We start from the raw sequence: 18,228 nt of genomic DNA, 5'->3' as shown, positions 1-18,228 counted from the left end.
TCAAGAGGCGCTGCCATGTCTTCCCCACCATCTGATCGATCGGACTCCATACAGCGGAGTTGCTACATTGGTTGCCGATCTGACAGATCTGTCCAGTGGCCCAGATTAGCTGTTTGAGATTGGTAACGTCCGCTTGTTTGCTGCTTGGCTTGTCTCCGGCTTCGATTGTGGAAATTAGTGAAGCCGGTGAGTGACACTGGTCGTCAGAAGCATGGCAAAGTATGGATAATTCTGACTTTAAAAGAGGCACATAATAAACACCTGCATCAGGGACACTTACTAGGGATCTTGGCCAGCCCTACCTGCATCTGAACGTCTGGATAGCTGCAGCCGTCCCACGATAAACTTGATGATTATTCAAATTTTCAATCTACTACTGGAGCTATTAAGCTATGGTAGAAATGGAGTTTCGAGAAACAACACTTCGCTCGCTCAATATCCTGTAGGGTGTACGTAGATTGACGACGGCTGTATACGTAATATTAAGATAGGATAGAGGACATACACAGCACTTCCTCCGCGAATAACATGTTCAAGCTTCAAATATAAAGAACAGTCGGAGATCAACGAACTGGTTTTGTGAATTACGGTCGCATATTGGAGTGAAAACCGACGTCATCACCAACACCTTAACGCGGGGAGAGCAGCAATTAAGCAGACTATACAAGGAAAAACTGTAACCTGGAAGGCAACAACATATGTACTTGATTTCTACCAGGGAGGTAGCGTTTGCTTTTTATTTTAGTACTTACCCTGACTATCTTTTACTCAGTAAGTAGATCCTAGCGTGTTCTGGGAATGCCCTGATACTCTAGGCAGCCTGAGGCACGGTGGTAGAAGGCCACGCCCTAACCATTAATCACTCAACTCTCTACGTACAGTTAGATCCGCAGTAGAGTCCTTCGAAGCTAGTTCAACGAAATCATAATATATTTCCAAAAGACAGTATCAGTTAGTTACACGTTCTATAGAACCTCCCTCCACATCCTCAAAATCATAACCAATCAAGACATTTAGATGGCAGTCTCAGTAAGCGTAACCTGAATGCAATCCGTGTCGAGAGTCGCACCAGAGCGATCGGCATAGATCATGTATGTATCAGGCCCCTGAGCGTAGAAGCTAACATGAGGACAGGCATAGAAGCTTCCCTGGGTCCATTCAAGGACATTGTTGCTGCCCGTGGTGAAGCCATCTGTCAACCCACCGGAAGCCACACCGTCGGTGCTTTTGAGATCGACATGGCCGTCGGTGCCGACGTAGACTGCCTCAAATTAGCCAACTGGTGCTGTATTTGGGATATAGAGGAAGAGAAGACATACCAACGTCGCCGTTCTGGATACCGAGGGATCCGTCACCGCCGGTGAAGTTGATGCCGTGGTCACCCTTGTTGGCCACGATGAAGGCGTCGCCTTGGGTGATGAGGGCGCGGTCCTGGAGCTCGCTGGTGCGGGACGCAGAGTCGGTGATAACGAGCTGGAACTCATCTAGTGCTCTGGGAGTTGCAGCGGCGAGAGCGGCAGAGACGAGGCTGGAAATAGCGAGAACCGACTTCATTTTGGCAAAGGGTTGGAAATTGGATTTATAGAGTGATTGATTGCTGATGTGCTGTGATGGTGAGAGGAAGGTCGGTACGTTGTGGCCTTATATACCTTTGTCTATGAGCAGTTCCTCGCCCTGTCGGCTTCTACGGTATTCTTTCATCACAAATCAGGTCTACAAGGTACAAGGATGGTGCCGTCGCCTACGGACGTACTTCCAAAAGCAGCTGCTTGTCCCCTGTAGGCTATACTCACGGTTCAGGATAAGTGGAGTGACTGTAAGCAGCCTGCATTCGATGACCAGCCAAGGTCCCTGCGCTGTCTCAAGGCTATTCATCAGTATATGTCAGGTATGTTATTGATATTAACTATAAGGTACTCGCAGACAGTACCCTCTATAAATTAACCACAAGGTTCTCACCATGTCTCAGTCCTGGACGGTTGACCCACTTAGTGAAAGAACAAGGCGATTCCTGAGCTGCCAAGGTAAGCTTGAAATGTTAAGCATCCTTCAATTATTGTCCGATATGCATGTCTTCAAGAACGCCGCTCCACCAGAGTCAAATCACTAGGTCTTGGTGAGGTGATTGTATCTTTCAACTTGTCATGTGCTCTTGATTTACCATATATTCGGGAGAGAGTTGAGTTTTCCTTTACACTTGCTGGGTCTAATCCCAAGTAGCATTGACTAGAGTAGGGTGCAGTTGGAAGGATACGCCTTGTAGGCTAGGACAGAATAGATTGAGTGTGAAGAGAGATAAATTACTGAGATATGAAGAAAATCGCCTTAGAGTACCTCGCTCGCCGGTTGTTCTGATAAATGGAATTGGCAGCATATAAATGTGACGCCTGGTGTCCTGGATCTGTCTTATATCTGATAATCCTCTATTGTAAGCACTGTCTAGTTAATGAATAAGACATTCAAATGTTGCTACTCAGCAGGACCTTCACCAAGACTATTCAAGATTAATACTTGCCCCTCTACGACGTCCGAATCCGCTCCCTTGCATCTGGCCAAGGGGCAGATTTTGCCAGCCACAAGCTCGCCCCAGCCCTTCCGCCCAAGCTGTTGCTATTCTCATATAATGTCCCAATAACCTCCCACGTCAATGGTGGCAGTGCCAGCAACTAACACATCGATGCGTTGAGTGCACCGACATAACACCTATCAAGTACCAAAAGTAACTAATAGCATCTGAAAGAGAAACCCTGGAAGGAGAAGAAAATAAAGAATTATATACTAGATAAAAAATGTGGCTTATTTTACTCATAAAAGTCTATATAGCCTTTAGTTAATGGGTAGTTAAGTAACATAATATACATATAGGTGAACGGTGGTCCCTGAAGGCAAAGCAGTAAATACGCAGACGTCCACGCAGACCATAATATCTTTTAATAGATCAATAGAACTAAAGAAAACTGCTACCTGAAGGCAGCAAGATATAACAGATCATCAACACTGGCCATATACAGGGTGATATTCCCTTATTAAGCGCCCCACGTCGCCACACTTGGCACGACGTCAGGGTCCAACGGTCCGTCCCCTCATCCCAACAACTACTTTGTTGACAACCATGGCCGACAAAAATATCGCCCAGGGTATCCGCGACGAGGACCTCTGGCGTCTCATCCGCCGCTTCGACAAGGTATATTCATTCCACTGCGTCTGCGATCGAGACTAACAGGCGCAGCAAGTGGGCCATGTCCAGTCTGTTCCCCGGACTTCGCAGCAGCTCGACCTGAACCGCTCGGCCGAGGAGCAGTTTCCGCCTGCGAAATTGCAGAAGACGATTGAGAGATTTTATATCTCTGTTATTGTTAAATTCGGGCTCTTCTTCAACCATATTAACCACCTGCGCTCGTGGGAGGATCCCCGCCGGACGGGGACCTTCTTTGCTGTATGTCTCTCTACTCTAATCAATTTTACGGTGTATACTAATAAGCCCAGGTGTATCTGGTAGCATGGCTATGCGATCGCCTGGTTCCGATGCTTACTGGCGTGCTGCTACTCATGACCTTCTCGCCTTCAACCCGATCGCACATCTTCCCGCCCATCTCAGAGGCACAGGCCATTCCTCACAGAAAGGATGAAAAGCCTGCGCAAGCCACTCAACCAAATGAAGCGCATGAAGGCGAAGCAGCCGAAGCCGAAGCCGCAGCTCTTGTTACCGGTCTCACGACGTCTATCGCCGAGCCCGATGAGCCAGTCCAAGTCGAAACGACAGACTCCGGCACTCTGGCTATCACGGCCGGCGACGAGGCCGGCAAGCCCAAGAGTTCCCCGGCTATCAGTGTTACGCTGAAGATTCTGAACGACGTTACGGATCTCTGTGAAAGATTCTCCAAGTTCGTCATAACCTTACCCTATTTCACTGATGAAACTGACACATGCAGTCTCTTGTCGCCAACGCCGCCCTTCACTCTAATTGCGCCGCGTCTGCAAATAGCGTTGATACTGGGCTCTGTATGCGTGGTATCACTGTTCTTGTCCGGCCATATGATCGTCAAGTCTGTGGCACTCACAATCGGACTCGCCTTCTTCGGCGACCCTGTCCTCAGTCGCGCAGTCGGCTTCCTCGACAAGAACATTCCCAACTGGAAAGAATATCTGGATATTGACAAGTGCGTCCTCCCAAACATGAAATAGAAAGCCATAACTAACAGGACCAGAACCCTCCTCAAAGGCGTCCCCACAAACGCCCAGCTCACCCTCGTTCTCCTCCGCATCGGGGAAATGGCCGCAAGTCCCATCCCAGCACCCCCGCCACCAGGCGCCTACAAAGACCAATACCCATCGCAATGGCAGCTCTGGCGGCGACGCACCAAAGCCATCGACGCCGCAAAGAAGGAAGAGGACGGGGACGACGACACCTCAACCCTCACCAGGGAAAGCACAAAGGACAGCGACAACACCGACCCATCCTCCCCGGACGGCCTTAAAACGAAGATCAAGGCCAAACCGAAGAAATGGCTGCGGATTCTGAAGTTCGCCCGTCGCGCTATCACGACCGCGATTAAGGGCCAGATCGCGTATAACCGCGCGATGGCTCTCTCGGGGGCGGGCACGAAACACTACGCCAAGGGGTTGATTTCGGCTGTGCTGGAGAGGAATATTGCACTTATTGCGCCGCCGACGCTGAGTAATGGACCGTTTGTTTTCGACGCGAAGTTTGAGAGGAAGCGCGGGACTGCTGTTATTGATTCTTCGCCGAGGTCTTCAGCAGGTGAAGGGCAAGAAGGGGAGGGAGAGGGAGAGACTGACACCGGACCGATATTGTACTTCACATCCCGCGCGTCCGCAAAACTTAATATGGAGGATCTGAGCATCGACAGCCAAAAGTCCGATAATATAGGATTCCAAGTCCCGATTAGTGAGATCACGGAGCTGAGGAAGACGGAGGGACTGGGGTGGAAGGGCAAACTGGTTGTGCAGTTTGCGGCGGGGACAGAAGAAGCTGCGAATGAGGGTTTAGTTATTAAAGGACAAGACCCGGAGAAGACGTTCCATCTGACGGATATGCGAGGCAGGAATCAGCTGTTTAATCGGCTTGTCGCGGGTGGTGCGCAGTCTTGGGAGCTGCATTGACTGGTAGCATCATGTTTTTAACTTCATTAAATGATTAACTTGAAAGAATAAATATTTGTTCAGTAAAGATCGTTGAGATGAGAAATATCTGTAGACTCATCGGAGTAGATATCGGAGTCGATTGTATGTCGGAGTCGATCGGAGCTGGTCGGAGTTCAATTACGCCATACGCTTGAATATATATACCACCACGACCAACAATCCGACACAAATCGAAGAAAAACAATCTCGGAATAAGTGAGATAAATCAAAATGTCAAAGACAGACTTTCTCTCAACTCTGAACAACACTACCCCGCAAATCCAATTCTTACAGTCCCTCGTCCGCACCCCCTCCCCAAACCCCCCCGGCGACACCACCGCCGCAACAAGAATCATAACAGACTACCTCCATTCCCAAAATATCCCATACGACCTCATCTCCCCAGACCCTTCCAAACCAAACATCGTCTCGGAATTCAACGGCACTGCTCCCAATCCCGGCGATGACCCCAGCCCCAGAATCGTCCTCAACGGCCACATCGACACATTCCCCGTCGACCCAAACACCCCAGGCTGGAGCCGAGATCCCTACTCCGGCGACTATGACAACGGCCGCATCCACGGGCGCGGCGTCGTCGATATGAAATCCGGCACTGCCTCGCTGGTCCTCGCATACGCAGCGCTTTACGCGAACCGCCAGCATTTATCCGGTAGTGTTGCGCTGTGTGTTGTCTCAGATGAGGAGACGGGGGGTAAGTATGGTACGAAGCATCTGCTTCAAGAAGATAAGGAGAGATGGGGTGGGGATGTGATGCTCTCTGCGGAACCGTCTGGTATGAGCGTGCGGTTTTCTGAGAAGGGGACGTTGAGGATGTCCGGTGTTGTTGCTTGTAAGGGGGCGCATGGGGCGTATTTGAATTTGAGGTCAGTCCTATTTGAACCCATCTTGACGTGGTTACGGTGTTGATTTGATGGTATAGCGAAGGAGCTATACGGATAGCTATGGCTTTTCTGAATGACGTTGTTCAAACAGTCGAGTCTATACAGCCGAATCCACCGTCTGATATCGCGAAATACATGACGGATCCGGAGGTCCTGGCTGCGGTGGATGTGGCCATGGGGCCAGGTACTTCGCGTATAATCGGCAAGCCAACTGTCAATATCGGGACTATCAAGGGTGGCGTCAAGGTTAACATGATCCCGGACCACTGCGAGTTCGAGCTCGATATACGGTTGCCTGTTGGATTACTCGCTGAAGAGGTTCTCGATGTCATTAACGAGATCATCGCAGACGAGAAATATGCCAGTGCAAGTATTGAATTGAGGAAACAGGAAGCTGCCAGTAACCCAGCCAGTTTCTCGACTATTGATCACCCTGTTATCGACCTGATTAAGAAGAATGCGGAGGATGTGGGCGGATCGAGACCAGCTATGATTCCGTCTATGGGGGCTACGGATTGTAAGCATTATCGGTATGCTGGGATTCCGGCGTATGTTTATGGGTGTAGTCCGCTGAGTAGTAAGTGATACTATATTGTCATATTTATCTGGACTTAACTGACGTTATAGTGGCGTCTGTGAACGAGTCAGCCTCCGTGGATGAGTCTATCCATGTTACCAAGGTGCATGCACTGACGGTGTGGGATCTACTGGCAGGTTAACTCTGGGGGGATTCAACAAGAATTACATTAGATATAGCATATCATTCATTATATCTAGACAGTGGATATAGATCGATTTCTGCAAGTATGAATAACCTGCATTTACATATAAATTGCACAGATCCCAGCACTTGAAGTTTCACCGTCGAAACCGTCAACCCATATTCTACCGTCAATTTCTGCGTATACCATAGTTTCAATATGAAGAGCTTTTGCCCTCGGTGTCCCTACATCAATTAACCTCGTCTTACGCAGCTTGGTAATTCCTCATCCTTTTAACTGAGGTCATTGGGATTGGAATTAGGTCGACGTCCGTGAGTAAGCGATAAAAATGTAAGGGAATAATATCCAACCTGGTTAGACGGCTATACCTGCTAATAATGCTCCTGGAGTCTCGTTACAGAATTGGCAGGCAGTGGAATGTCGGATTTGACGACCAGTCGTGCGCATGAAAGGCTTCTACAGTTGACTGTCGCTGACAACGGTCTACGTAGTCATTTCCCAGCAAGGCGAACGAATCATGGCAATTGGGTCTTTGACCCTGAGTCTAGAACTCTGCTGGGACCTTCACACGTGGAACTGAACCATACTCTGCAAAGTCTCTGGCGAGTGGAGATCCTCCTGCCCTGGCCCACTGGCTCAAGACAAACGGCCACCTTCCCCTCGCCAACAGGAACAATAGTAGACAACGAAAAGTAACATGGAATAGTGAATCATGGAGTACCACGCAAATTGCAGGATTTAACCAAGCGTTGGCAGGCAATTACCTACGTATTTTCTTGCAGAAAGCTACATGTTCATGCACAGTTCAATTCTCCACACGATCAACCAAAGATCCAGAACCGGGGAAAAAGAAGCCAATACAGGCCAATCAGCACAGCTGGAACCAACCAGAAAACTCTCTTGTGTTTGTTTTCCCTGTTATTGGCCTTGGCAGCTGGGGCAAAACACGCGATTGCCGAATTTTTACAGCGAACTGGACTAGTGTCGATGCAGGCAAACCGCAAGACTGCGATGCAGCAATTTTCTTCACGACTCGAGTCATGCAGCAGATCTAGAGGTCCACTGGTGTTAGCCGAGCCAAGAGAGAGCATGCAAATCGGGGAAATCCCGGCTGAGATCGCATTTTCTCGGTGACCATGGGCCATTAATAGGTCAGTGATTACAATGAAATAACGGCCATGATCTCTTGGCCCTAGTCCTTCCTCGACTTGCCTCTTGGAAGGGAGCTTGGACTCCACTGGCCAGTGGCGTATCGTGTTATTAATATACCGCCAGGCACCCGGCTACGTTCTCAGTCTTTCCCCGGACTGTCCTGAAATGGATCTTCCAAGTTGCGCGGTATGCTCGCACAGGCCCTGCTAGTCATTTCTCAAACTAATTCCTCTAGCTGCCGTGTTTCGTCTCGGTTGTTGGTAACTCAACATGTGCACTGACCGATACAGCCTGTGTCTGCCGGACTCCCCAGATCGCAGCGCAGATCGAGCCATGCATTCTCAGCGAATGCAGTATCAAAGACGCATTAAGTACATGGCTACTGATACCCACCTGCGAGGAGTTATCGGGCTAATGAGCATAGCTTCGAAGAATATGACCTACGCAACGTGTGATTATCCATTGACCAGCGAAACAGAAGCATTTGCGATTGTGGCTATTGTTGGCATCATAGTTGCAAGTACCGCGGTTCTCATGCGCCTGACAAACCGGGTTTTAGATAGGAAAATAGGACTGGATGATTATGTCTTAATTTTCACTCTGGTGCGTGAGCTCCAGGTTGAATGGTTGATGGAGGATGCTAACAGGTGTAGCTCCTGGCTGCTTCAACCTGCGGCATTGGAATCGAAAGTAGGTATTTCCTTGATCATAGGAATTACTCCTGCTAATATGTATAGTGTGCAAAATCGGCCTAGGAAAAGATATGTGGACGATCGCTTTTGATAACATCCAACAGATCCTCAAACTCTTCTTTGTCGACCAAGCGATATACTGTGCCTGTATTGCCACTATTAAAATATCGATGCTCTGTCTCTACCTTGATATCTTCCCAAATCGTGGTGTGCGTATTCCAGCATATACTATCTTGGCCGTGACACTTATCTGGGGGATTATATCGGTGTTTATCCTCATATTCTCATGTAAACCGGTCAGCTACTACTGGACCCAGTGGGACGGCGAGCATGTTGGAAAGTGCCTTAACCAGGATAAACTATTACTATCCCACTCGATTGTGAATATTATCCTGGATGTTTTGGTTATAATCATCCCGATGCCGACACTGGCTAAGCTGCAGATGCCGCTTGAGAAGAAGCTAGGCGTGTGCGCCATGTTTGCCGTGGGAGCTGCGTATGCCACCATTCCTCCTATATCTATATATCTATATCTGACACCAGCCCTCGCAGAGTCACGGTCATCAGCATCTTCCGACTCGTCAAAACAGTCGGCTTCAACAAAACCGCCAATCCAACCCGTAAGCAGCAAACACCCCACCACCCATGGAACGACCATAACTAACACATTGTATTTGGTTGAATAGGAGACTTCGCCCCCGTCGGCATGATATCCACCGTCGAATTCGAGGTCGGCATCGTATGGGCCTGCATGCCCGCCATCCGCTCGCTTATCATCCGTACATACCGTGGGCAGCTCAAGCCACGTCTCGCATCCCTGTCAGACAGACTCACTCTTTCCGGCTCGACACAGGTCTCGAGTCAGAACAAGTCCAAGAATAGCTCCAAGAATGGAAGCAACTGGGGCCGGCATTCCAGATCGCATCACCTCTCGGCGTCGATATCCGGATCCAGAACGCGAACAAAGGGAGGGAGCACAGATGAAGCTGTGGGACCGTTTATTCGGCTCGATGATGTGGGAACGGCTCCTGGGGATTACTATAATGGCACAGCTGGTGGTGGTGGTGGTGGTGGTGGTGGACCTCGTCCCGGTGGACTTGCTCTATCTGGCCCAGCTCCTGGGAGTTCTGGTGTTGGGCCTGGACCTGGGCCCACGCCGAGTCCGAGAAGTGGTCTTTTTAAGCGGTAGAGTATGTTCTTGAGGAAGTCACTAGCCTGCTGCGTTGGCGGGCTCGGCGTATTTGGTGCAGTGATTGTATGTTAGTTGCTTACTGGAGTGGTTGGTTTGTATCGGATTCTGGATGGATATGATATATCGTTTGTTATGACTTTATGAATGGAGTGCGAGTCAGGAGGCTCGTGGGTTTATTGACATTTAATTTGTACGAATTCCAGGACCTGAATACATACAGAATTAGGTTATGATCTGAGCAAGAATAATGCGAAACAGATACATAACTAAGACCGGCTATGCTTCTATAAATGGGGCTGCAGATTACGAGGATTATCAGCATGCTAGAGTGCATGCACCATGGGGGATCTACTGGTAAGCTAAACTATAAGTATCGTTTGATAGTAAATTAGATTATCCTGCCATATAATTCATTACTTGTCAGCTATTACTGCCTCTCAATAAACACCACCTTACTGCCATACTCCGTATCAAACGTATACTGCAGCCCCATATTCATCAATGTTGCTCCTGTATACGTCCCCTCGCCCTCAACCTTGTACTGGGCCTCTTCGTCCAACCCCTGAAGCTTCACCCATGGCGCGGCATGGTTAACATTCGGCTGAAGCTGGAAATAAAAGAGCACAGCCTGTGATCCATCCTCCGCTACAAACAACGCAGCAGGCCACTGCGAATCTTCAGGAGCTCTCAACCTATATAGATCACCCGTCAGGACAATCGGGTTAATCCTCTCCGCAAGCTTGAGCAATTCCGGCACGGCAGTGTTATTCTGGAGAGTGGCCGGGTCAAGTTCCAGCCCAAACGACCCGCCCATCATGGCGACGTGCGCGCGGAATTCTAGAGGAACAGTCCGACCCGTCTGGTGGTTTGGTACGGCGGAGAGATGCGCGCCCATTGCCGAGGGGGGATACGCAAGGGATGTCCCGAATTGGATGGTGACTCTGTCCACTCCGTCGGTGTTATCGCTCGTCCAGATCTGGGGGAAGTATTGCAGGACTCCAGCATCGAAGCGGCCGCCGCCTGAGGCGCATCCTTCCCATAGCACATCCGGGAAGCGGGTGGTGAGGGTGTCGAAGACGCGGTAGAGGCCGAGCATGTATTTGTGGTCGGTGCTGGGCGAGGGTGTCTCGTGGACGCCGCGGTTATTATCCCATTTTATGTAGGAGATGTCGGAGCTATTCAAGAGGTTTGTCATGAAGTCGATGATGAAGTCTTGGACTTCTGGGAGGGCGAGGTTGAGGACGAGCTGGTTGCGCCGTTCGGTGCGTGGGTAGGGCCCTGCGTGGAGGACCCAGTCCGGGTGTTCGCGGTACAGGCTGGAGTTGGGATTGACCATCTCGGGCTCGACCCAGATGCCGAAGCGGAGTTTTGTGTCCTCTGTGCCGTTGACGGAGAGGCTGGTGATGTCTTCAACGACCGGTTCGAGACCGTTGGGGAATCTGTCTGGGTTTGGCGTCCAGTCGCCCAGGCCGGCGTCGTCTGCCACGCGAGGATACTTGTCGCCGAACCAGCCGTCGTCCATGACGAAGAGGTGGATTCCTAGAGCGGCGGATTGCTCGGCGAGAGTCTCGATGCTGCTCTGGTCGTAGTCGAAGTAGACGCCTTCCCAGCTGTTGAGCAGGACGGGGCGGTCCGATGTCGCGAACTTGCTCTTGATCAAGTGGTTGCGGTAGAGACGGTGGAACTTGCGAGACATGCCTCCGATGCCGTTCTTGGAGTATACTGCAACGCATTCAGGGGTTGTTAGTGTTTCGTCGGGGCCAAGGGTCCATGATAGACGGTCAGGGTTGAAGCCGAGTAGGGCTCGGGTCAGCCCTTGGGATCCTTTTTCGACTTCAGCGGAGAAGGACCCGGTGTAGATGAGGTTGAAGCCCCATGCCTCGCCTTGGGATTCGGTAGTCGATGGCTCTACGATTGCCAGGAAGGGATTGTGCAAGTGAGAGGAGTATCCAGTGTTGCTCCCGAATCTGTGCAGTCAGCTTATGTAGACATATAGCAAGAAAGACAGGGAGATATACCCCTGCACGCCATAGTCAATCTTCTTCCGTTGGACATTGGCTTCTCTAGCCCAGTCGCCTCGTAGACTGATCATCTCCAGGTCTTCATAGTTAAAGTCGACACTCAGACTGGCCAACGACTCGATGGTGATATTCCCTTCTCCCTTGTTGGTAACGTTGACACTCCTCACCACAGCATCATACTTGGGAAAGATCGAGTACGACAAGTCCGCCGCAACAGAGCTATAATTGTCATACAGATGCACAATCAACGTCGTCACATCACCTGCATCCCCAAACGTCGCCGGCAGTCCAGGCAAGCCGCTCTTCCCCTCCACCACTTCATGCGAATCGTACTGGAGATCGCTCACAGTATACCCAGCCGACTGCCGAATGCGAACAGCAGGAATGCGGAAATCACCACGGCCCTGGTCGGGGAACTCGCGCCGGATTCGACCGGGCTCACCGACCCAGCCGTTGACTACGGGCTCCTTGGGCGAGGGGATTGCGCCGCCAACAATACCGCCGAAGTGGTCGGATACAAGATCGCCTGTGGTCTCGTTGACGTGGAACCGGTAGGACACGTTGTCGCCATTCAGGGCAAAACTGGTGCCGTCGGCGACGACTGAAACAGTATTATCAGTATCATCTCCCCGCGTATATTGTATAGAGTGGATACGAACCAGGAGCCTGCGCAGAAGCCATCGTGGAGTGTCCGACAAGCGTCAAAAGGCCCAAGGCCACAGGAGAAAACGCGACCATGGCGACAGAAATACTGCGCGCATTCACCTCTGCTGCAAGATAAATTAGGTCGTACAGGCGGGGGAGTGTTCACTATTTATCCCCCAATGGCCTGACTGCATCCGGAGAAATCTCGGAGGCTCCCCTCTTGGTCTCTGCGCTTCCCTGCGCTTTCTCTCCACGTTCTCCCCACACCGATTCCGAACGGGGTGTTGATCGTCTTTCTCCTCTTTGAATCGCCTGGGGGAGCACTTCTTTTGTCGAAGACTAATGTGTGTTTGCCCTTGGCACCGTCATTGCGGGTATATATTCCGGAGCTGCACCGCACGGTTTCTCCACGGAGTCGGCCTTCCTCCGTCTTTTCACTCTTTCTAGTGAGCTATTTGAGCTGCAGCTATTTAAGATTGGGAGTAATGTCGGATTATAAGACCTGGGCGGTGCTGGGCGCGTGTATCGTGGATAAAGTATCGCATTTCTGGTTAACTACAAGTTAATGGTTAATTTAATTAATTAAACCTACTATCCTCGCACAATCTGTATGCGTCTAGCATTTATCACAAATTTGTTGTGCTCGCATATGTAAACAAGGGGTCTCCACCACATTCGATCAACGGTCAAGAATGCGCATTATTGATCCGCCTGCAGGGAGAACATTCACCTCCCCAGAACTGTCCCTCGTTGACACATTGATATTGAAATATCGTGCAAGATCGTCATCACCATTCCGATAACTGACTCGCAACTTTCCTGGGACGGGATGGCGCATTCTTCGCTTGTATTTGTTGATATCTCGCACGCCACCTTTTTCCCTTGCGAACAATCATTGGATAGTGTATGATGAAAAGAATGACAGAAACTTGGGGATTCAGATCGAGTGCTGCGCATAAATAGATTGGCCCGCTGTGGACTACGATTTTTGGACTTGGACTTTATTCTGCCCGGTCCACTTGCCACTGTCTCGAATACATAAGCCTGTTCTGAAAATGGTGTCGTTTAGAGGCACCTGTGTGCTTCTCGCCGTGCTACCGCGGGTCTTTCCTGCTGCAGCTGCCCCGACTCAGGTGGGCAATGAGTTAGGTCTGGCCCAGCATATACCAGACAACCACTTTCCCTGTGGGTCTGGGGAGTGTGACAACGGGGAGGGTGATGAAAATGATGATAAGGATCACTGCAGAGTTCATGGCAAGAACCATGACAAGGATCATGATAAAGGAGAGGATTGTGAGGACGACAATGGAGATGGTGATGGTGAAGATGGAGATGGAGATAATACAGCCACTGTGACAATCACCGACTGGTAAGTAACAGATCTATATCAACGGCACTGCTAACAAGTACAGCCCCGACGTCCCAACACCAACTGTAACTGTCACCATCACCACTCCCACAGACGACATTGGCACCGGCACCGCGACAGTCACAGTCACAGACACGGTGGTCTCAATCCATACCAGCACCGACTGCACTGCTACAACCACCGACTACACAACCCTAACTACAGAAGGCCCCGTCGTGACAAGCACTATCACCACCGCAGGCCCAACAGTAACTTCAACCACTACTGAAACGATCGCCGACACAACCGTGACAGACCCAGGGGTGACGACAACAGAAACAATCAGTATAACGTCTTCCGAAACAGTCACCGACACTGCAACCGAAACAGACTTCCAGACCATCACAGAGACAGAGACAGAGACACAGACGGAAACAGACACCGAGGTCCTAATCCAGACCACCACCATAACTGCAACCGAAACCGAAACCGAAACAGAGACTCAACAGGTCACGACGACAGTGACTGAAACAACTGAAGTCTGCACACCCACAGACGAACCTGAGCCCGGCCCAGACCCAGACCCAGACACCGATTTCGGCAGCTGCTCAGACCCGTGGATCACGTATTTCAACAACGGGTGGACATACGTGTACACCACGACGAACCAGGGTGACTTCCCATTCGGCGAGTCCCCGACTATCCACAGCCCTGGCGCGTTGATCTGTAATAGACTGCAGTCCCCCTGTAATGCGCCTCCTGAGGTTGTGTCGAGGTGCTGGGAGATCTTGGGAGAGGTGGATGGGCTTTCTGGCGCTGATGCTGCAAACAGGTGGAATGAGTTGATGGCTGCTGGCATATAATGCAATAGAAAGACGGTATAATACTGCAAGTGGTTCTTGATGGTCTAATGCCTTAGTTGGGCTATTTAGATGATACACTATCGTAATAATATCTAATAATTCATACAGCGTTCCGTTTGCATTAGTTTTGTGTATTATATATCCATATATGACGGCAATACCTGCCAAATACGAGCAAAGCAGCACAGTTAATCGCTATCCCCACTGGCTTCAATAACAGTCCACCCATGCGTCTTCCTAATCCCATGTTCGTTATGCAAGCTCCCCCGGCTTCTATTCCCAGTTCCACTCTCCACCTGCACATTGTAGTTATCGCCCACACCACGAACTAGCCCACCCCTCGACTCTAAGCGGGCAAGCTGGTGCCCATTCCCTGAATCATTCACATCGGCATTCGCACCTCTGACCAGGTTCGAGCGTGTATTCGATTTCGACCTCGAGCGAGAATTTGTGTTTGAAAGCCCCGTTGTCGCTGTCGTGACTACGCCTTTCGCGAGGAGTTTTATAAGCGGCACGACGGTTGGAAGACAGGCGGAGATTATCCCGGCAGATGTTTCGACGACGCACCAGGTTTGTGCGTCTGCGATTGTCCCTGTTGAATGTTTTGTTAGGGGAGATATGGTGTATATGACTGCAAGGGAGGCGTACATGGGATATCGTCCATGTCAACTTGGAAGATCAGACTGAAGCGGTAGATACTTGCAAAGACCACACTGCCACCGCTAGCCAAGTTCAAAATAACGGCGTGGGAATCGTACAAACTCCCGCTCAGAAACACGCCTATGATGGAAACCCTCTGCCAGACACTCGCTTGTAATTTCCAGATGGACCGGCCGGGAAGTGTAAGGATGAGGATATCCGTAACGAAGTTCGGGATTCCGTTTGCGATTAACGCCACCTTCAGGTCAATGCATGTCCCCGGGGTTTGTGGCAGCCAGGCCTTCTTTATCGGTGTACATTGGAATATAGCGACGAGGTCGACGGAGATTAACCAGGCGAGGGTTATACCGCCGAGGATGTAGCTGCCGACGAGGATGCTGCGGACGGGGAAGATGCGGTTGTACATGAGGAGGACGGAGAATTTTATGATGGCGACGGCGGTGATGTAGAGGGGTTCGAAGGCGTAGAGGAGCTGTTATCTGTTGGTACAACCTTGGAAGTGGGTATGGGTGAGTACCTTCATGTAAATGACCATGTTGAATCCCTCTTGCATGACGGCTGCCATATGCCGGCCCATTCCGTAGTATGTTGCTGGAGCAGTCAGTAGCATAAATACAGATAGAGAACTGGATACTGACCAGCATAATTGATTCCTGCAATGGATATAACAAAGATCTAACAGGGTCAGAACGCAGGAGGCATGCTTGGACATCGATTGCGACCTACCTGTCCAACAATCAAAGTGTAGTCATCTATCCCAAGAGACAGACGCTTCAGTCTCCTGGATATGAGTCTGCAGACGAGAAAGCATATTGCCAGCGCCGGAAGGACAAGCGTAGGAACGCGCTGCTTGCTAACAGTGCTTTCCCCTAGGTACCCAGGCGACATTGTTCCACTTCATGACTCGACGTCGAGAAACTGGCAGACACGCCGAAGAAAAGATGCAGTCCCTGGAAATCCCCATGCTTGAAATCCTTAGCCTCGGGCCGGCTCAGGGCTCTGTGCTCATCGATCGAAGCAGGACTGTATCCAACACGGGACAGGCCGCGAATGACAGACGGCATGTGGAGGCCATCTCGCTAAGAAGCATCCATCGTGGAAGTATCGTGCCAGTCTGCTGGTACGATGGCTTATCAGACCACGTTATGCCGCCGCCACCACCCGAAGTCACCCCCTTGACTCGTGTCAGGTCTCAAATCCCGGTATCCATCATCCTGTCCCTGTTATATAACCAGCTTTAAGTCCAGTCTGGGCCTGGAGAGGTTCTGCAGTTGGGACAGTCTCATACGTCCCACCAGCCCAGGCGAGCACAAACCGTAAGCCAACATCTCCAGCAGTTCCTCTCTGCTGATCTCGATTTCTCCCATCGCTCCTTCGAATCCACACTACGCACACGCCAGTCGTTAGTAGTGCACCTTAGCTCCTGTCAGCTAGCCGAGCCTTCCAAACCCCGGCCTGAATGGACTAAACGGCTTAAGTGGAGAAGGCGTCGCCCCGGCTGTCATTTCGGCAACACGACTAGCCGGGCGAGAGTGCGGGCTCGCCTGTTAAGGACTCGCCTGTTAAGGACTCGCCTGTTAAGGACTCCAGGTCCGCGGGACGTCCCCTTTCCTGTTGCTTTGCTTGCCCCGGCTGCTTGAGTTCGCTGGTGCAAAGAAGCCTGTTCATCTAGAACCTTTCGACATTGCTTCCGTGTATATCCGTATACAATGGCTACCAAACCAACTATCGTCTTCTCAATCGGCGCATGGCTCATGCCGCCTGCATTCAGCACCATCCAGGACAAACTTGCCAAACGAGGCATTCCATCTGAGGTCCCCGCGCATCCGTCCATCGGCGCAGAGCCCCCAAACAAGACCCTCTCCGATGATGTCGCTTCGTTCAAGACCGTCCTGACGCGGTTGGTAGAAGAAGGGAAAGACGTTGTAGTTGTCGGGCATTCATACGGCGGGGTTGTTGCTTCATGCGCCGTTGAGGGGCTAGACAAGGACGTGAGAAAGGCAGCTGGGAAACACGGCGGCGTTATTCGTATTGTCTATATGGCTGCCTTTGCTTTAGACAAGGGGCAGAGCCTTTTGGATATGTTGGGTGGACAGCCTCTGCCTTGGATGGAGATTGATGTAAGCTCTTCTACTCCGGAATGAAAAGGCATGGAACTGATGTGTACAGGGCGACTATGTCCGCTGCAATGGCGGCGCAGAGATAGCACTGCATGATGTGCCAGTTGAGATCCAGCAAAAGGCCGAGTCTGAGCTTACGCATACATCGCGCGAGGTGTTTTCCGGGGCTGCTACGTATGAGCCGTGGCATGACATCCCGTCTGCGTATATTATCACAGAGGATGACCGCGGGCTCCCGGCCCAGATCCAGGAGCTGTTATCGGCTAAATTGAAGACAGAGGTGGTTTACAGGATTAAGAGCTCGCATTCGCCGTTTTTGAGTATGCCTGATAGACTGGCGGAGATTTTGGAGGAGATTCCAGGCAGGTCTTAGGGGATTGATTGTGCAGTGTTTATTCTCGAGTGGCTACCTATTGGCTCTGGGTACTCAGTATATTCCTTAAGCGTTTTTATGATATACATTGCAGGTATTTGAAGTGGGAAAAGTTTTCACACTCTGTTCCAATTCGTTACCTATTATACTGGGTAGCCCTACTTTGCCGCAACCCCGAGCGCAACGCAGCTTTGTCGCCTAGTTGTCAAGCTACATTACGGTCCGCTTCGCTCACAAGCCCCCAGCGGTGGATTCTAGTCGTGCTTTCCCGTACAATGTGGAAGGTTGAAATCTTCGGGTCGAATTCTGATATGACTCGACACCCGAGTACTATTATCTCGACACGGGCGGGTATTGCGCCGAAATACTGGCATTAGACATGATGTTTATAGT

At 50.7% G+C, this 18,228-nt stretch overlaps 8 protein-coding genes across 8 annotated transcripts; 5 read left to right on the top strand and 3 right to left on the bottom strand.

The window, feature by feature from the left end:
* Window positions 1-862: 862 nt before the first annotated feature.
* On the bottom strand, window positions 863-1,554 carry ASPVEDRAFT_878080 (uncharacterized protein; the record flags this gene model as incomplete). Its single annotated transcript, XM_040818172.1, has 2 exons — window positions 863-1,265; window positions 1,324-1,554. 2 exons carry the CDS (start codon window positions 1,552-1,554, stop codon window positions 1,014-1,016), a joined length of 483 nt encoding a protein of 160 aa, XP_040673622.1. The 3' UTR covers window positions 863-1,013.
* Window positions 1,555-3,078: 1,524 nt separating this feature from the next.
* On the top strand, window positions 3,079-5,192 carry ASPVEDRAFT_178766 (uncharacterized protein). Its single transcript, XM_040808822.1, has 5 exons — window positions 3,079-3,184; window positions 3,230-3,436; window positions 3,487-3,884; window positions 3,933-4,160; window positions 4,209-5,192. Exons 1-5 carry the CDS (start codon window positions 3,113-3,115, stop codon window positions 5,122-5,124), a joined length of 1,821 nt encoding a protein of 606 aa, XP_040673621.1. The 5' UTR covers window positions 3,079-3,112; the 3' UTR covers window positions 5,125-5,192.
* Window positions 5,193-5,376: 184 nt separating this feature from the next.
* ASPVEDRAFT_34035 (uncharacterized protein) lies at window positions 5,377-6,766 on the top strand (the record flags this gene model as incomplete). The annotated part of the gene is made up of 3 exons (XM_040810814.1): window positions 5,377-6,029; window positions 6,086-6,624; window positions 6,675-6,766. 3 exons carry the CDS (start codon window positions 5,377-5,379, stop codon window positions 6,764-6,766), a joined length of 1,284 nt encoding a protein of 427 aa, XP_040673620.1.
* A 1,320-nt stretch (window positions 6,767-8,086) lies between these two features.
* On the top strand, window positions 8,087-9,802 carry ASPVEDRAFT_202944 (CFEM domain-containing protein; the record flags this gene model as incomplete). The annotated part of the gene is made up of 7 exons (XM_040809392.1): window positions 8,087-8,107; window positions 8,157-8,292; window positions 8,346-8,524; window positions 8,575-8,611; window positions 8,659-9,109; window positions 9,166-9,233; window positions 9,300-9,802. 7 exons carry the CDS (start codon window positions 8,087-8,089, stop codon window positions 9,800-9,802), a joined length of 1,395 nt encoding a protein of 464 aa, XP_040673619.1.
* Window positions 9,803-10,146: 344 nt separating this feature from the next.
* ASPVEDRAFT_178762 (alpha-galactosidase) lies at window positions 10,147-12,592 on the bottom strand. Its single transcript, XM_040808821.1, has 3 exons — window positions 12,486-12,592; window positions 11,824-12,427; window positions 10,147-11,772 (listed from the first exon to the last, which is right to left on the bottom strand). Exons 1-3 carry the CDS (start codon window positions 12,562-12,564, stop codon window positions 10,233-10,235), a joined length of 2,223 nt encoding a protein of 740 aa, XP_040673618.1. The 5' UTR covers window positions 12,565-12,592; the 3' UTR covers window positions 10,147-10,232.
* An 845-nt stretch (window positions 12,593-13,437) lies between these two features.
* ASPVEDRAFT_47055 (uncharacterized protein) lies at window positions 13,438-14,709 on the top strand. The gene is made up of 2 exons (XM_040813691.1): window positions 13,438-13,840; window positions 13,884-14,709. Exons 1-2 carry the CDS (start codon window positions 13,527-13,529, stop codon window positions 14,680-14,682), a joined length of 1,113 nt encoding a protein of 370 aa, XP_040673617.1. The 5' UTR covers window positions 13,438-13,526; the 3' UTR covers window positions 14,683-14,709.
* A 149-nt stretch (window positions 14,710-14,858) lies between these two features.
* ASPVEDRAFT_47054 (uncharacterized protein) lies at window positions 14,859-16,243 on the bottom strand. Its single transcript, XM_040813690.1, has 5 exons — window positions 16,069-16,243; window positions 15,981-16,017; window positions 15,860-15,933; window positions 15,331-15,814; window positions 14,859-15,274 (listed from the first exon to the last, which is right to left on the bottom strand). Exons 1-5 carry the CDS (start codon window positions 16,228-16,230, stop codon window positions 14,871-14,873), a joined length of 1,161 nt encoding a protein of 386 aa, XP_040673616.1. The 5' UTR covers window positions 16,231-16,243; the 3' UTR covers window positions 14,859-14,870.
* A 345-nt stretch (window positions 16,244-16,588) lies between these two features.
* Window positions 16,589-18,207, top strand: ASPVEDRAFT_202938 (alpha/beta hydrolase). Its single transcript, XM_040809391.1, has 2 exons — window positions 16,589-17,462; window positions 17,512-18,207. Exons 1-2 carry the CDS (start codon window positions 17,052-17,054, stop codon window positions 17,833-17,835), a joined length of 735 nt encoding a protein of 244 aa, XP_040673615.1. The 5' UTR covers window positions 16,589-17,051; the 3' UTR covers window positions 17,836-18,207.
* The last annotated feature ends 21 nt before the right edge of the window (window positions 18,208-18,228 follow it).

This window comes from Aspergillus versicolor (assembly GCF_001890125.1).
Source record: "Aspergillus versicolor CBS 583.65 unplaced genomic scaffold ASPVEscaffold_14, whole genome shotgun sequence".
Taxonomy (NCBI): Eukaryota; Fungi; Ascomycota; class Eurotiomycetes; order Eurotiales; family Aspergillaceae; genus Aspergillus; species Aspergillus versicolor.
This window is presented reverse-complemented; position numbering and strand designations above follow the sequence as displayed.

Bases quoted from the DNA above. Each gene is read 5' to 3' on its own strand.
- ASPVEDRAFT_47054 (XM_040813690.1), bottom strand. From the start codon at position 16,230: ATGTCGCCTGGGTACCTAGGGGAAAGCACTGTTAGCAAGCAGCGCGTT. The intron at 15,815-15,859 runs GTACTCACCCAT...AACAGATAACAG, and splicing joins ACATGGTCATTTACATGAAG to CTCCTCTACGCCTTCGAACC. The intron at 15,275-15,330 runs GTACGCCTCCCT...AACATTCAACAG, and splicing joins TGACATGGACGATATCCCAT to GGACAATCGCAGACGCACAA.
- ASPVEDRAFT_178766 (XM_040808822.1), top strand. From the start codon at position 3,113: ATGGCCGACAAAAATATCGCCCAGGGTATCCGCGACGAGGACCTCTGG. The intron at 3,437-3,486 runs GTATGTCTCTCT...TAATAAGCCCAG, and splicing joins GGACGGGGACCTTCTTTGCT to GTGTATCTGGTAGCATGGCT. The intron at 4,161-4,208 runs GTGCGTCCTCCC...TAACAGGACCAG, and splicing joins GAATATCTGGATATTGACAA to AACCCTCCTCAAAGGCGTCC.
- ASPVEDRAFT_178762 (XM_040808821.1), bottom strand. From the start codon at position 12,564: ATGGTCGCGTTTTCTCCTGTGGCCTTGGGCCTTTTGACGCTTGTCGGA. The intron at 12,428-12,485 runs GTTCGTATCCAC...ATACTGTTTCAG, and splicing joins GGCTTCTGCGCAGGCTCCTG to TCGTCGCCGACGGCACCAGT. The intron at 11,773-11,823 runs GTATATCTCCCT...CTGACTGCACAG, and splicing joins ATTGACTATGGCGTGCAGGG to ATTCGGGAGCAACACTGGAT.
- ASPVEDRAFT_202938 (XM_040809391.1), top strand. From the start codon at position 17,052: ATGGCTACCAAACCAACTATCGTCTTCTCAATCGGCGCATGGCTCATG. The intron at 17,463-17,511 runs GTAAGCTCTTCT...TGATGTGTACAG, and splicing joins TGCCTTGGATGGAGATTGAT to GGCGACTATGTCCGCTGCAA.
- ASPVEDRAFT_47055 (XM_040813691.1), top strand. From the start codon at position 13,527: ATGGTGTCGTTTAGAGGCACCTGTGTGCTTCTCGCCGTGCTACCGCGG. The intron at 13,841-13,883 runs GTAAGTAACAGA...TAACAAGTACAG, and splicing joins ACTGTGACAATCACCGACTG to CCCCGACGTCCCAACACCAA.